This window comes from Nothoprocta perdicaria, unplaced genomic scaffold, assembly GCF_003342845.1.
Source record: "Nothoprocta perdicaria isolate Ctin4 unplaced genomic scaffold, notPer1 scaffold_20, whole genome shotgun sequence".
Classification (NCBI taxonomy): Eukaryota; Metazoa; Chordata; class Aves; order Tinamiformes; family Tinamidae; genus Nothoprocta; species Nothoprocta perdicaria.
The window spans coordinates 72234-85074 of record NW_020455205.1 but is presented as its reverse complement, the minus strand read 5'-3'; the positions used below and the strand labels follow the sequence as shown (position 1 = coordinate 85074).

At 37.2% G+C, this 12841-nt stretch overlaps 1 protein-coding gene across 1 annotated transcript in view; it reads right to left on the bottom strand.

The window, feature by feature from the left end:
* Window positions 1–1644: 1644 nt before the first annotated feature.
* The window catches only part of MIGA1 (mitoguardin 1), a 30100-nt gene continuing 18903 nt past the window's right edge, over window positions 1645–12841 (bottom strand). Inside the window, exons 7-15 of the mRNA XM_026037906.1 lie at window positions 11158–11258; window positions 7966–8084; window positions 7676–7748; window positions 7266–7352; window positions 7050–7148; window positions 6591–6725; window positions 5125–5178; window positions 4299–4415; window positions 1645–3902 (exon numbers count right to left, since the gene is read on the bottom strand). Coding sequence (XP_025893691.1) covers window positions 3684–3902; window positions 4299–4415; window positions 5125–5178; window positions 6591–6725; window positions 7050–7148; window positions 7266–7352; window positions 7676–7748; window positions 7966–8084; window positions 11158–11258 — 1004 coding nt within the window. The 3' untranslated portion in view covers window positions 1645–3683. The remainder of the gene's footprint in view (window positions 3903–4298; window positions 4416–5124; window positions 5179–6590; window positions 6726–7049; window positions 7149–7265; window positions 7353–7675; window positions 7749–7965; window positions 8085–11157; window positions 11259–12841) is intronic.

Below are 12841 nucleotides of genomic sequence, written 5' to 3'. Positions count from 1 at the left end.
TCACGGGGACGGAGGCACTCACCGCGCCGAGCCGCTGCCCCGCGCTCAGGGGCCCTTGGCGAGGCCGGAGCATCCGCGGGCGCGGGCCAGCCCCGCGGGAGCTTTTATAGCCGCCCGCTCCCGGCGCGGGCCGCGTTATAGCACATGGACACGGGAGCAATCGACTAATAATAGTAATGTGACAGCCAGCGGAGGCCAGGAATCTGTCCGGGGCCACAGCTAGCTCCTGGGGAGYGTCTTTAAAGGAGCGTGTTTCCCTGAAAAGTTCGCAAAACAGTCAGAAAMAGGATTCTTTACTTCCTTTAGAGATATAAAAATATATATAATATATATATAATTTCCTCCTCCTTCAAGATGGCATTTCCTTACATTTTAAATTGCAAGGAAATTTCCCCACACTGGAGACTGTTTTTTTTGCTGAATAAATATTAGGACAATAATCATGTTGAGCATTGGCCTTTTAAGCCTTAACAAAAGGCCACAAATCCRGAAGGCAAAAGTCATTGCTTATAAAGGGGACAGCAAGCATTTCACATAGCTGCACTTGTCTGTCTGAAGTAAAGGCACCGATTTAGGATGGTGCTTTCAACTCCCTCTAAAGCAATTCTGGGAGGATGATCACCTACAACTGAGTAAAAAATCTGGACAGAACAAATTATAGGTGCATTGCTCGAGCATAGCGTACATATTCCTTTTTTAACTTATGCTCTGCATTTCATTACTTATATGATCCCATAATGGAAAAGTCCTATTCCAGGCCTGGAGCTCACCGTAGTGGAATGGCTTGCAAAGGAACAGACCTCTGCGCTCCTGAAAACCTCAGCAAGAGACAAGAGCTTGGCATAAGCAGCCGAGAGCAGCGAAGCCCTKGCCCCGAGCACGAGGGGCAGGGATCCCACCAGCTGCCACGCGCTGCTTTTGTCACCCCCGTAAAGCTGCATGCTGGTGCAACCTGGTGCAACTGTCACCCGCCCCAAGCCGTGACCTTCTTCATTTATCAGGTGCCCGCGTCACTTTTTGTCTTCACGACCATATACATATTGGCTTTGTTTGAGCTGGTGGCATATTTGCTGAAAGATTAGCAATGATGTCAAGTATTTATCAATTAGGATTATCTTATCAAAAAAAAAGTCTCCATTTATTTAAGTTGGATTTTTCTATTATACACCACCCAGTCTGTCCTGTCAGTTATTCTAGCCTGAAATACAATGAGATGTCAACAGAAAGGCTGCAAAAGTTGTTGCTTCCCCCCTCCTTCATTAAAAGAAATGCCTTACACAACTGAGAATAAGTTAACTACTTTTTCTTCATATTAATTTCATTATTTTATTTAATATGCACAATTGCAGTTCATTTAGGCAATAGAAAGTCCACAAATATGCTTCTTCTAGCACTGGATTTGACATGTTTAGCTTGATAGAAATCAAAGACTACAAAAGTGAAATATAATAGTAATTGAAAACACATTAAAAGTAATATTACAACTAAATTACAAGTTATATAAATACTTAGTTCTTGTTTAATGCTYATACCATTCAATGCTTCTGATCTTAGCAGTACAGTTATGGCAGAAGAGGATGGCTTTTAAGTTCAGCTTACTCTTAYTAGCATGGAAAGGGGCACTCAAAACCATTTATTTCAAAAGTTAAGCCAAATTTTTATGTTGATTATGAAAGATGCTGTAACAATTAGAGTGCAGTTACATCACACCATCACTGGCTTGGTGCAAATCTGGCATTCTCATTCTCAAGGACAGCAGACTTCTCAAGTCATTCAGCTTGGTGGTTTGTTGTCAATATTCTTCATACGCTCTCTGTTAAAGGAATCAGCTGTCCCCCACTTCAATTTACAACTCTGTTTTTGGGTTAGGATGGACAGAATATTACAGTTTATGAACACTCTTCAGGAAAAGGTCCATAAAGACCCAGCATTATTCAGGAATCTACCAACACATTCCTGCATTCTCTTTTTTCCTTAAATGTTTTGGAAATTCACATAATTAAAAGCAGAAGTCTGAATGAAACATATTGATGACGTGGCACAGCATTCTGGTTGGGAAGTACATGAACCTCATTTTTGCCATGATTCTAGAGGCTTTTGACAGTCATGATCTCAAGGAATACATCTAATGTATTTAGAATTTTTTTTAATTATTATATATAGAAGTATACTTGCTTTTTTATGAACCACAGTCAACTGGCATTTCACACAAGTCATATGATGCATTTTCATAYGATGCATTTTACATTTAGCAAATGAGCAAGACAAAAGGCATTGACACAGCGACTGCACTAAAGTCTGTTGAACAACACAGGCCACATACCTATTAAGGTATCATTCTGGGTTGTTTGCAACATTAAGTTGAAATGTAACCAATTGAACTTTGCTTCCACATGCTAGATTTGTACCAAAATGTTTCTGAAGTACCTGAATATTTATAATCACTTCCTATTACTTCTTTAACATAGCACAGATTTTTGTGGGCTGCCTCCGTGCAGCAAAGCATATACAAATGTAGTTCAAAAGCTAACTAGGAAACATCATGTCAGTTAATGGGAATTCAGTTATATATTATATATAGAGATCATTCATATTTATTATCTGTAGCACAGCAAGAAAAGAAAACTTTGCTGCAAGTCTCTGATTCCTCATTACTGTACTGTGCCCCTATCTAAAGTTAAGGGTCCCATATCCGTAGCCAGGTTTGCATATTCATGTAGATAGACATGTAGATAGATGTAGATTGTGCCAATTACTTAATTTTCCTCTTAAACTGACAAGTGATTTCCTACAAGGAAGTGAGTGAGACTAAAATGCTTTTAATGATAACCCACTGTTCATGATTAACAGATGTTATCCTACAGCCTTATTTAAGRATTCAGTTTTAAATGCTACATTTGAACCAAGAACGGCATTATTTTCAGCTGCCATATAAAATCCTAATAGTTTTACAAAAAGGAAGAGTTTTAAAAGTAGGTGACAAAACAACCATCGCTTTTAAAATATAWGAAACAGTGGTCTCAAAGGAACATTTTCATGATTATTAGGAATCTTTAAACAAAAAGTAATAAAAAATGCATAGTGAAAGTCATTACTGCCCAAATGATGCCTCTATTTACTGCATTACTCTTATGCTGCAATACAAAATGACAGTTCACACCCACACAAATGTAATTTCTGGGCAGCAGCAACATGTTGAATTTTGAGAGTGTAATTACTGCACATGTGTCACATAAATCAGAGACTGCATATGCCCCAGCYGAAACACCTTCTAGATCTAAACACATAATGACTCTGAGACACTGTAATGTGCAGCTGTAGTACAATACTTCAAAGGAAACAACTCCGTCAGCTTTCAATCACAAATTACCTGTGGCAAAAGTACAGTATTTCATAAATAAACTTTACCCCAATATTACAGAAAAAAGCTTTGGGATACATTAAATATAAATACAGTGACAGCTGAGCTGCAAATTTAATTTAGATATATACAATATTACGCTCACCAGGTCTTCTCCTAGATGCATTTTTTAGCCTCCCTGAGTCCTTTTCCACATACAGCCACTTGGTACATTTTCAGATGTTAGCTCAGTAAGAGCAGCAAGAGCTATAGGGTTATGGAAAGAAAGGTGGGAAGGAGCAATTCAAGGTGCAGTCCACGGCCTTTGCCAGGTGTTTTAAGCTCACTGCACCTTCGCTTCCAAGAGGCCACTGGTCATGACGTGGCCATGAGCACTCACACACGCACCGACGTGTCGCAGGGAATCGGCGCCGAGGTAGGTGGCCAAGAGCTCCGTGCGCCGCATCAGTAACTGCATCAGATCTTCGGCCAGGCTCTCCATAGTCGAGTACCGCACCTTCTCAAAGTCAAAAATGTCTTTCATGAAGAAAAGCACTTGATCCTATTGGGGAAAAAAGAAAAGAAATAAAACAAAGAAAGAAGAAATCTTGTATTCACTTACAAGAACCACAATAAAATGCTATGTTACACTACGTAATGCTACTTCTTTCTTTTACACATAATATTCCCCCATAATTCCATTTATGTCTTTTGGTGCTTAAATAGAAATCCGCCGAAAGCAGAATTTACAAAACAGCTGTAGACCTAAAAATAAACAAATACATAAAAATTGTTTAATATGAAAATAAATATTTTCATGACTTGTTACTGTTAATTCTAAGAAAATGTAAGTACGAGCTTATTAATAAATTCTCACTTGGTTTAATCTGGAAGATTTTGTTGCATTTTGTCTTGCTAAGATAAATAGGTAATAAAAAAGAAAAAAAAAGGTGCAAACCTTAAAGAAGCAGCATAAGTCATACAGGGAGTTCCTAGGGCCCAGAAAACCCCATGCCAAGACAGGGCTGATGTGTTCGCATATAGCATAGAAATGTGCAAAAAATCCATCAGGCACCTAGCAGTGTAAAAATTGGAGGGAAAAAGAATTGTATAGTAAATGTAGTAAGCCTCTATCACAGGAAATTAAGTCTTTAGGAAAGCCTAAAAGAAACCTTTACTTTAGGCTGATGCAACCCAAGCTCTTATATTATACGGAGGAAGGAAAAAAGTGCTACTTTTTTTTTTTTTTTTTTTTTTTAAGATTAGTAAGTTTGAAAACAAAGAGATACAAAGAGTTTTTCAACCATCTGCCATCTACTCTGACGTCCCATATGACAGACTGGTGTTTTATTCAGTCCCCTGCACCTGAGGCAAAGGCGAGGGAGGCTCCTTGGCTGGAGCTCCTGGTGCTACTGAGGAAGGGGGAGCTCGGGCAGGCAAAGGAACTTCCACCTGGCTGTGGAGATGATGCAGGGCCACAGGCCTGAGAGCCCAGCTCGAAGCAGGTCAGATGAAAGATGAGTGACCTCGGCCTCTCACCACTGCTGACCACACCTAAATTGCCTTGAGAATCATACAGGACTTCCCCCCAACTCCCTCCCTGCCCCGAGAAGTAGATATTAAGGCCCCAAGAGCTAAATTTCTMCAATTGGCTCTCATTTAACTAACATGTGCACAGAATTAACAGTTGATCTGTTATTTATTTTTCCAAATTACAAGGCAGATTTTCAAATTCTTCAGACTGACTGGCAAGTTTGGTCCAAGCAAGTTGCAAAGCAACTTACCTTCATTTGCTGTCTTTTCTGCTTCAGTACTGACCAACAACTAGAGGCCACAGCCTAAATTTAAATAATAATAATAATCATCATCATCTTCATCTTCATCTTAAAAGCACTGAAGTTTAGAATTCAGAATACTATATCTTTGTATTTTGAGGATTTATACTTTCCTGTTTCYATTTTGTGATAATATGTTTAAAATGTTACAAAATATCAGCTGATACAAACCACTAATTTTCTACCTAGTACATTTCTTCTTTGAAGTCTACCTTTCCAACACTTATTAATTAGAACATAATTTTGTATTCTCAGCTGCTTTTTACAGTTGAACAACTGACATTTACTAAGATTAACAGAACCAGTGTATTACATATCGAAATGTATGCTGAGACACCAGTAGCTATTTTAGATATTGAATAGCCTGTGAACACATTCAAATGCCTTTTTTCATTTCAACAAAAACATTCTTGCAATAGCTGTGGATTCAGCTAAGTAGTTTTGTCCTAATATGGACCTGTGAAATACAATATACTGATATCAAAACTAGGCTTTTCCCCCTCATAGCTTGCAACAGAGTTCTGACCTAATCTGATGTTCTTTCAGTAGTGTAAGATAACTTAGCACTCACAAAACACAGTTTTATTGCATTAGAAATATAATAACAAGCATTTTTCCTGGTAGAGGGAATATTTAAGTTGAAAGAAAAAATTAAAGGAGAAACAGAGGTTTACAGATATAAACGGATGAAATGACCATAGCATCTCTGTTAGGTTATCATGGCAGTAGCCAGTATTTCTGTAACAGAAGGATCAAATCTATTTGACAAATACATATGTAGAAACACATACGAAAAAGCCTGACGTGGTATGGACATCTAAATCCCTGTATTGCATTCATTTACTTGCTAACTTATTGTTAAAACTCCAGCATACGAACCTATGCAGTATTAATCTCTCAGGCATGGCGATCAGAAGTTTCCCTTGTAAAACTCTACTTTCTGTTCTTGCAGAACAAGCCAGAATGTTTTCTCTAACATAATCATTCACCCTGAATATTTCTGGCCCAGATTGATAGATTTCAAATTTGAATTATGAAAGAAATAGATAATACATTTCATTCATTTTTGCTGAGGAAAACTTCAGGTGCATATTCAGTTATATTAGAAGCTGAACTAGACTTCACACAGAGAGAAGCTGTACTTTCTTAGCTTCTAACTTAATGCTGTTACTAGGAAGATACAATCTTTATGCTGCAATTGTTGCCACTGATACTTAATTGGATAAAAAGGATGAAATTATTCTCCTCATTATAGTATTCTTTGAGAATATAAAGCCCAGAGCATCAAGACAATGGTTTCAGCCAGTCAGAGTTCTGTACCAATATGCTCACACCAGTGTCACATCACTCACACCCTCTGCCTATTGCAATGTGCTACAGAATAATGAATATGGAAATTACACATCAAAACTTACTGTTTCTTTGAAGGAAGAATTTAGCCAGCGGTTGTTTACTACATTCTGTATAGATATTGGTGGATTTTCTAAATCTTCAAAGGAATCCATTAATATGAAGTCCAAAACAACATCATAAAAATTCAGGTTTTTCACCTATATTAAATCACAACATGATTTAAGTAACTTGATATCTCTTTCAGCCCCGGAAATAAGCATGTGTCAGTATTCAATTCTACATTAACATCCAGATTTGYCATGGTTGTTTTTAAAAATACTTTGTCAGAAGTTGAAACAATTTGAAAAAGATCAGATGTTTTSTTATATTACACTGAATGGTGGGTGTCATTTCTCTGACTTAACAATGTAACAATAAAGTTGACTTTCCCATAGTTCTGAACAATAAAAGTCCGTTTTAATAGGCAACAGTTTACATAATGAAATAGAGAGTAAAGACACTTTTCAGAAACTCACACTCACCCCTCTAGCAGCAAGTTCCATTTCTGTATTATCCCAGTGATCTGTTTGTTCCAAAAAGTATATCATTTCATCAAAGACATCTTCAAATTTCTTCGGATTCTGAGGATTAAAAGCAGTAAGTGCCAAGCTAAAAGAAGGTTTATTTACAGCAAAAAAAGTGAATTCTAGTAAAAGTTCCATTTAATGTAAAACATGAGTTTCAAAAAAGGGCTTTACCTTTCGYGCTCTCACAATTAAAGCGGATAAAATTTTCCTTCCACTTTCAGCAAGAAATATTCTGTTAGCTGTTTCTGAAAGAATTATCTAGAAAAATTGCAGAAAACATACACATTAATTAATAAGCTATATACTATGTGATCTTAATTATTTCAGTCAAATACAAAGTATATGTTTTGCTTATAAAATATCAGTACAGTGGCAAAATCTCCAATCAAACTTTTATCAAAAATTTCAAAGCTCATCAGTGATTTCTTCTGGAAGTGTATCCCATTAAATGATTACAAAAACAAAAGCAAGAAGAAAACATTTAATTACAYGATATATTGCAAAAATGCTTGCACATCCTGCATCGTTAGTTTCATTGTCATATATATTAGGTTTAATGAGACATAAAACTCTGCATTTACCTGAAAAGCTTGCCGAATACAATGAAGCTTAGCAAGAAAGTCACTGTCTCCTAGACACTCCAACATTTCAGTTCTATATGAAACAGAGGTATACCAATTATTAAGAAGAAAAGCACAAGAAAATACACTAATTTTCTAAATTAGACTAATTAGACTAAAGGTCTAATTCTTTCCTCATTTAGAAATAACACCTGACACAAGTCATTTTTTTCTTTGAAATAATTTCTTTGTTAAATATTTAACATTTTTTTTCCTCCCCCTTGGATATTCAGGTAAACATCAATCAATACCTTAACACTCTGGAATAAATTTTGCCTTCTTCTGCCAAGTGCATAGCTTCTTCGTACAGTGGGCAATGGCAAAGGGAATCTAGACCGTAGGAATTACGAATCTCTCTGTGCTCTGTAAGCTGAAACACATTTTTTTTTTTAATCTTGATTAAAGAGTTGGTTAAAATATTTTTTAAAAAAGATAGAACATATTATTTATTATTAAAATGTGTGTGTGTGTGTGTATGCATATGGAAAATATATCTGCAGTATATATAGATTATATATCAGTAACACCTTTACTAACAGACAGTATACAAACAACATATAWAGAATATATGCAAATAATACACTATATTTATATATACAAAATTATTCATAAGACTAAAAAAAATCCTCACCTTGGAATTGAGTTAATATTTGTACTAAAAAAGCAAGCTGTTTGATAATAGGACTTCAGTTTCTTTTCTATTAACATGTGAGAACAGAGCAAGCTGCCATATGTAATGGCAATGGAAAGGCAGCAATGAAACTGATGGAGAGAGTAGGAAAAAACATTCAATTGCTAGAAATGCCATGGAAGTCAGGAAAGAAGAAGCAGAGACCTTTACTTGGCACACTCACTGCTGTACTCATGCCAAGGGTGATAGCTATTTTGATCACACCACAGTCAAGATAGCAAGAGTATGAACAGGATATTAACTCTCGTAAATCCAAGCTGATGGCAGACTGTTTCAAAAGGGGAAAAAAACATTGATCACACTAAGCAGTATCAACAACTTTTAATTAAGGCAGACAGGCTTTCCAACACGTTGACAGTGCTTGTGAGAAACTGCCTGTGTTTAGGAAGGGAAGCCTGGCCRGGCCTGGGGAGGGAACTGTCCCTCTAAATCATCTTCATGGGGATTCAGTCACCTGTGCACTGCAGGTCCCCAGGCTGGCGCAGCTCTGTGAGAGGAACTAAGTGCCTGGTTCTCAGCAGCCTCCTGAGCGTCAGCCCCAGCCAGGACGACGTGCTGACACACTCCCCTGCTATCCTGTTGAGCTCCAAAAGGTGTGATCCACGCTCCGCCAGCTGTCCTACTTTTGTACATTCCCTTTCTCAAAAGTCATCTTCCTATGCTGTGTTTTAGGATAACACAAGACAGCAATCATGTCACCTCCCAAGGCATTTCCCTATCGACTTCCATTGAAGCATCAATATTTGCCTCTGGATTCCTTGCATCTCTCTGCAAGCCACTGACCTGAACTTGACTGTGTATCAGTACTGAAACAGGGAAATCACTTCTAATCTGTAAAACCAGAGCCACATAAAACATATAATCCTGCTCTTTGGGACAGRATGCACTGTAGAAGGAATATTAATAACTGCCAAAACAGGTTGCAGCACCGTGTGACCACAAAAAAGCTACTATTTTGTAATTTTTCAGAATGTAAAATTAATAATAATTCCAGCAGGGCAAACACACACAGTAGCAGATGCATATATATATATATATATATACACACACATACATATAAATAAATAAATAAAAATGCCATATTAAAAAGCTTTGAAAAATGTTTCTATCATCATACACTGTTTAGGACAACTACTGCAACCAGGGAGAAGAGGATAAATGCAAACTGGCCACTGGCAGAGTAAATCTGAAGCTAGAAAACCCTCATTTCCCTTAACCTCGAACATTCCATCTCTTTGCAAGAGCAAGAAAACAGAAGGGAAATATCAAGTAAGTGAGAAGCTACATGCCATTATATTGTCCAGAATGGAAAGTTTAATACCTCGATGCTAACTAAGCCAGTTATTACTAAAGTGATCGCCGTTATCTGTCAAGAACTGAAATACTTTGAGAAGCAGTAATTATTTCATGCCACTGCAGCGCTAATTTAAAGCACTCTCGCCATACCCCTCTCCAAGAATGGAGAAAATTTTACATGAAGGTGACACTGTGCTCATTAAGGAAGATAACTGGCTAAGAGCTCAGTTTTAGCTACTGTGTGCAGTGCTGCCCCAATATGTTACCACTATGTTGCTAACTGGTCCTGTAGTTAAGCTCATGTTGGACCCAGCAGTTTGATGGTGTTCAAACTTCAACATGTTTGTTGCTCTCTTGATCTCCAGGTCTCCCTTCTAGCAGTTGAGGGACAGCCTGTCAAGAATCTACCATTAAATCWAAGAGAGGCAATCAGAGAGCTTGTTCTACTGGCAAGGGTTAGAGCGGCTCCAAAGGAAGAGTGTCTCCAGATTTCCTCATTCCCCAAGGAAAAACCTGACAGAAGTTGCTTTGAGATATCAAAATACAGACACTATATTCAGGATATGGAGARACAAGATCTAAAGCCAATTTAGGCTCAATTCTGACTCTTTATCAAGAACAAATAATTTAGTGTTTCAGGATAGGATATTTTTTCCCAAACAGTGTGGTAACACAAGTTGCAAAACTACTGAGAAAATTTAATCCAAAAGGTATATACAAGATCTAAAAGAGTCAAAGCAAGCTTGAATTGTGGTCTTGTTCCAATTCTCTGCTAGAGAATAAGGCTAAATTTGCCATCATAACTTAATGCAAATTACTAAATCAAGGTAACCGTGTCATAGAAAAAAACTCCTATAACAGTGATTCAAAAGACACTTGCAAAGGGTGTATATGTGAGTCTGTCTTTTTTGAGCTGTCAGTGGCTCAGCTGTAGCGCTACATGACTGTGATCACTAACACAGAATGCAATGTCTGAGACCAATCGTCTTTCTTGTATTTGGAGAATATTATTCAAGATGACTTCACCTCCTGAGAGAGTATAACATGGGACAGTCCTCATTCAGGTAGGTACATGGCTGTATATGAATTATTCTGAATATTCCAAGGAAGCCATCGCAGGTTGGAGCTAACAGGCAATGCAGTTACCCAAAGGTTCTTTCTTTATGTATTCTTTGTGGTTCTGTTCAAGATGAGGAGGAAGAGGTAGATGACATTTACTATGGTGTGAATGTAACTTACTTGAATAGGTAGCTGTGAATTGCAATCRTATCTCATTTTAATTGTGTTACTTGAACTATTAGGAAGCTGATTACAGTTATGTGAGGGAGGCTGTTTTCTTTTTTCATAAGRGAAATAAATTTTATTTACGAAAATAAACAAGGAGCTAGGATTCTCCTCTCCACTCTTCAAATAGAAGCYAGAATCCTCAAAAAAGCAATTAAATTAAAAGTCTTACCTCAGCTGTGGAAACAAAGGAGTCTGTTGACGCAATGCTCAATGTATCTCGGAGGCAGAAATCGTCCGTGTTATCCTTTACAGTAATGTCTGTATTCTTATCTTTAAAATAATAAAAATAAACTGATAAAGGGGACATAACAATAGTCTAATAACTTTATGTGTTGACTTCTCTTTTTTAAAAAAGTTTGCTTTGACAATATCGTGAATTTTATTTCATTTTCTATTTCTCACGCCATTTTCATTTGACAGCTTTCCAGCAGTGCCAGAAGAGTTAAATTCTTCACTATATCCCCTTTTTCCAAAAATCTTTTCAATTGAAATTACACATCCAGAAGTAGTTTCTCTAGAACTGTAATTCTTACAGCCTTCAAAAGAATTGATACTCTATCCTTAAAAGCATCTGCAATACAACCTCCATCAATATTCTTTATTTTATTTTCATCTTTCATTTGTTGCACATGTTGCTAGTATATATAGTTTTGCTTTCAACATGCAGAAACACTTTCACGGAAGGATTAACTTCATAAGTCAGTAAGTCAGACTTTGGCTTGATGTGCCTCATACTACATTCTCAGCGGATCACAGGCATTTATTTCGGGTTACTTTACCTTGAGACATTACACATGTGTTGCTAAAAGGCTCTGTTTTATTTCTAACAGTCAGCAGCAAACAGCTACCCAATGTCATCCAGACCTGTTGCTAAGGCAATACTTTATGAAAAACACTGTTACATAGCAAAGAGGCCACATGCCAATATACTGGAATGGTTTACTCATCAATTGAAATGCTACAATCCACATCACTTAACTATTATTTCAGTGGTTGYTATGGACTTGAAGTGAGAGTTCCAAAGTTATGTATAATGATAAATATCTATCTTTGAACATACTCACTGAGAGGAAAAAGTTGTTAAAAGTTTGGACAGAGATTTTACTGGATACTGTTACACAGCATTGTCGAGTTAGGCTGAATCCAATTTCTAATCCCAGTTTCACCAACATGCAGGGAAAKTTTCTGATCTCTCCAGACACTTCTTAGTAATTTATTCTCTCTTTCAACCTCAAAACCAAGAGAAAATGCATTGCAGCATACGAGCTGGCTGAGAAACATATCATATCCTATGCACTGAAAATCATATCATCCCATGTACAGATCCAAAGGACTACAAAAGAAAAACAAACTGTGATCTGTAAAGCAAGTGCTTGAAGAGCAGATTAATAACATGATGTTTCCTTCTTATTTCTAGCTCATAATTACTTGCATTAATACCCTTCTAATACTATATTCAATTCTTTCCTAATATCACTTTGTCTCATAAGCATATACTGAAAGAGCAACACTTTTAAAGGCAGGGAAGCACAGRGAAGAGCAGCCTGGTCTCAGATTTTTTCATTGAACCTTTCATTTGACGAATTCCACAGTAAAYCTGCAATTAAAACAAGAGCTTCTATGTCTCACAATCAGAGAAACCCTCCAGCTCACGGTCCAAGTGCACTCCAAAGCAAAATTGTTTACCTGATCCTACCAGGTCTGCAGGCAACAGGCAGCACTTACTGCACAAGAAGCAATACAAATTACAGGCAGCAATAACATATGGGCCATACTGCTAATGATCTTAGCGACAGTTTTAGTGGCGAGGTTAAGAACTTACCTACACAGAGGGCAGCTGCCAWGTAGTCTCA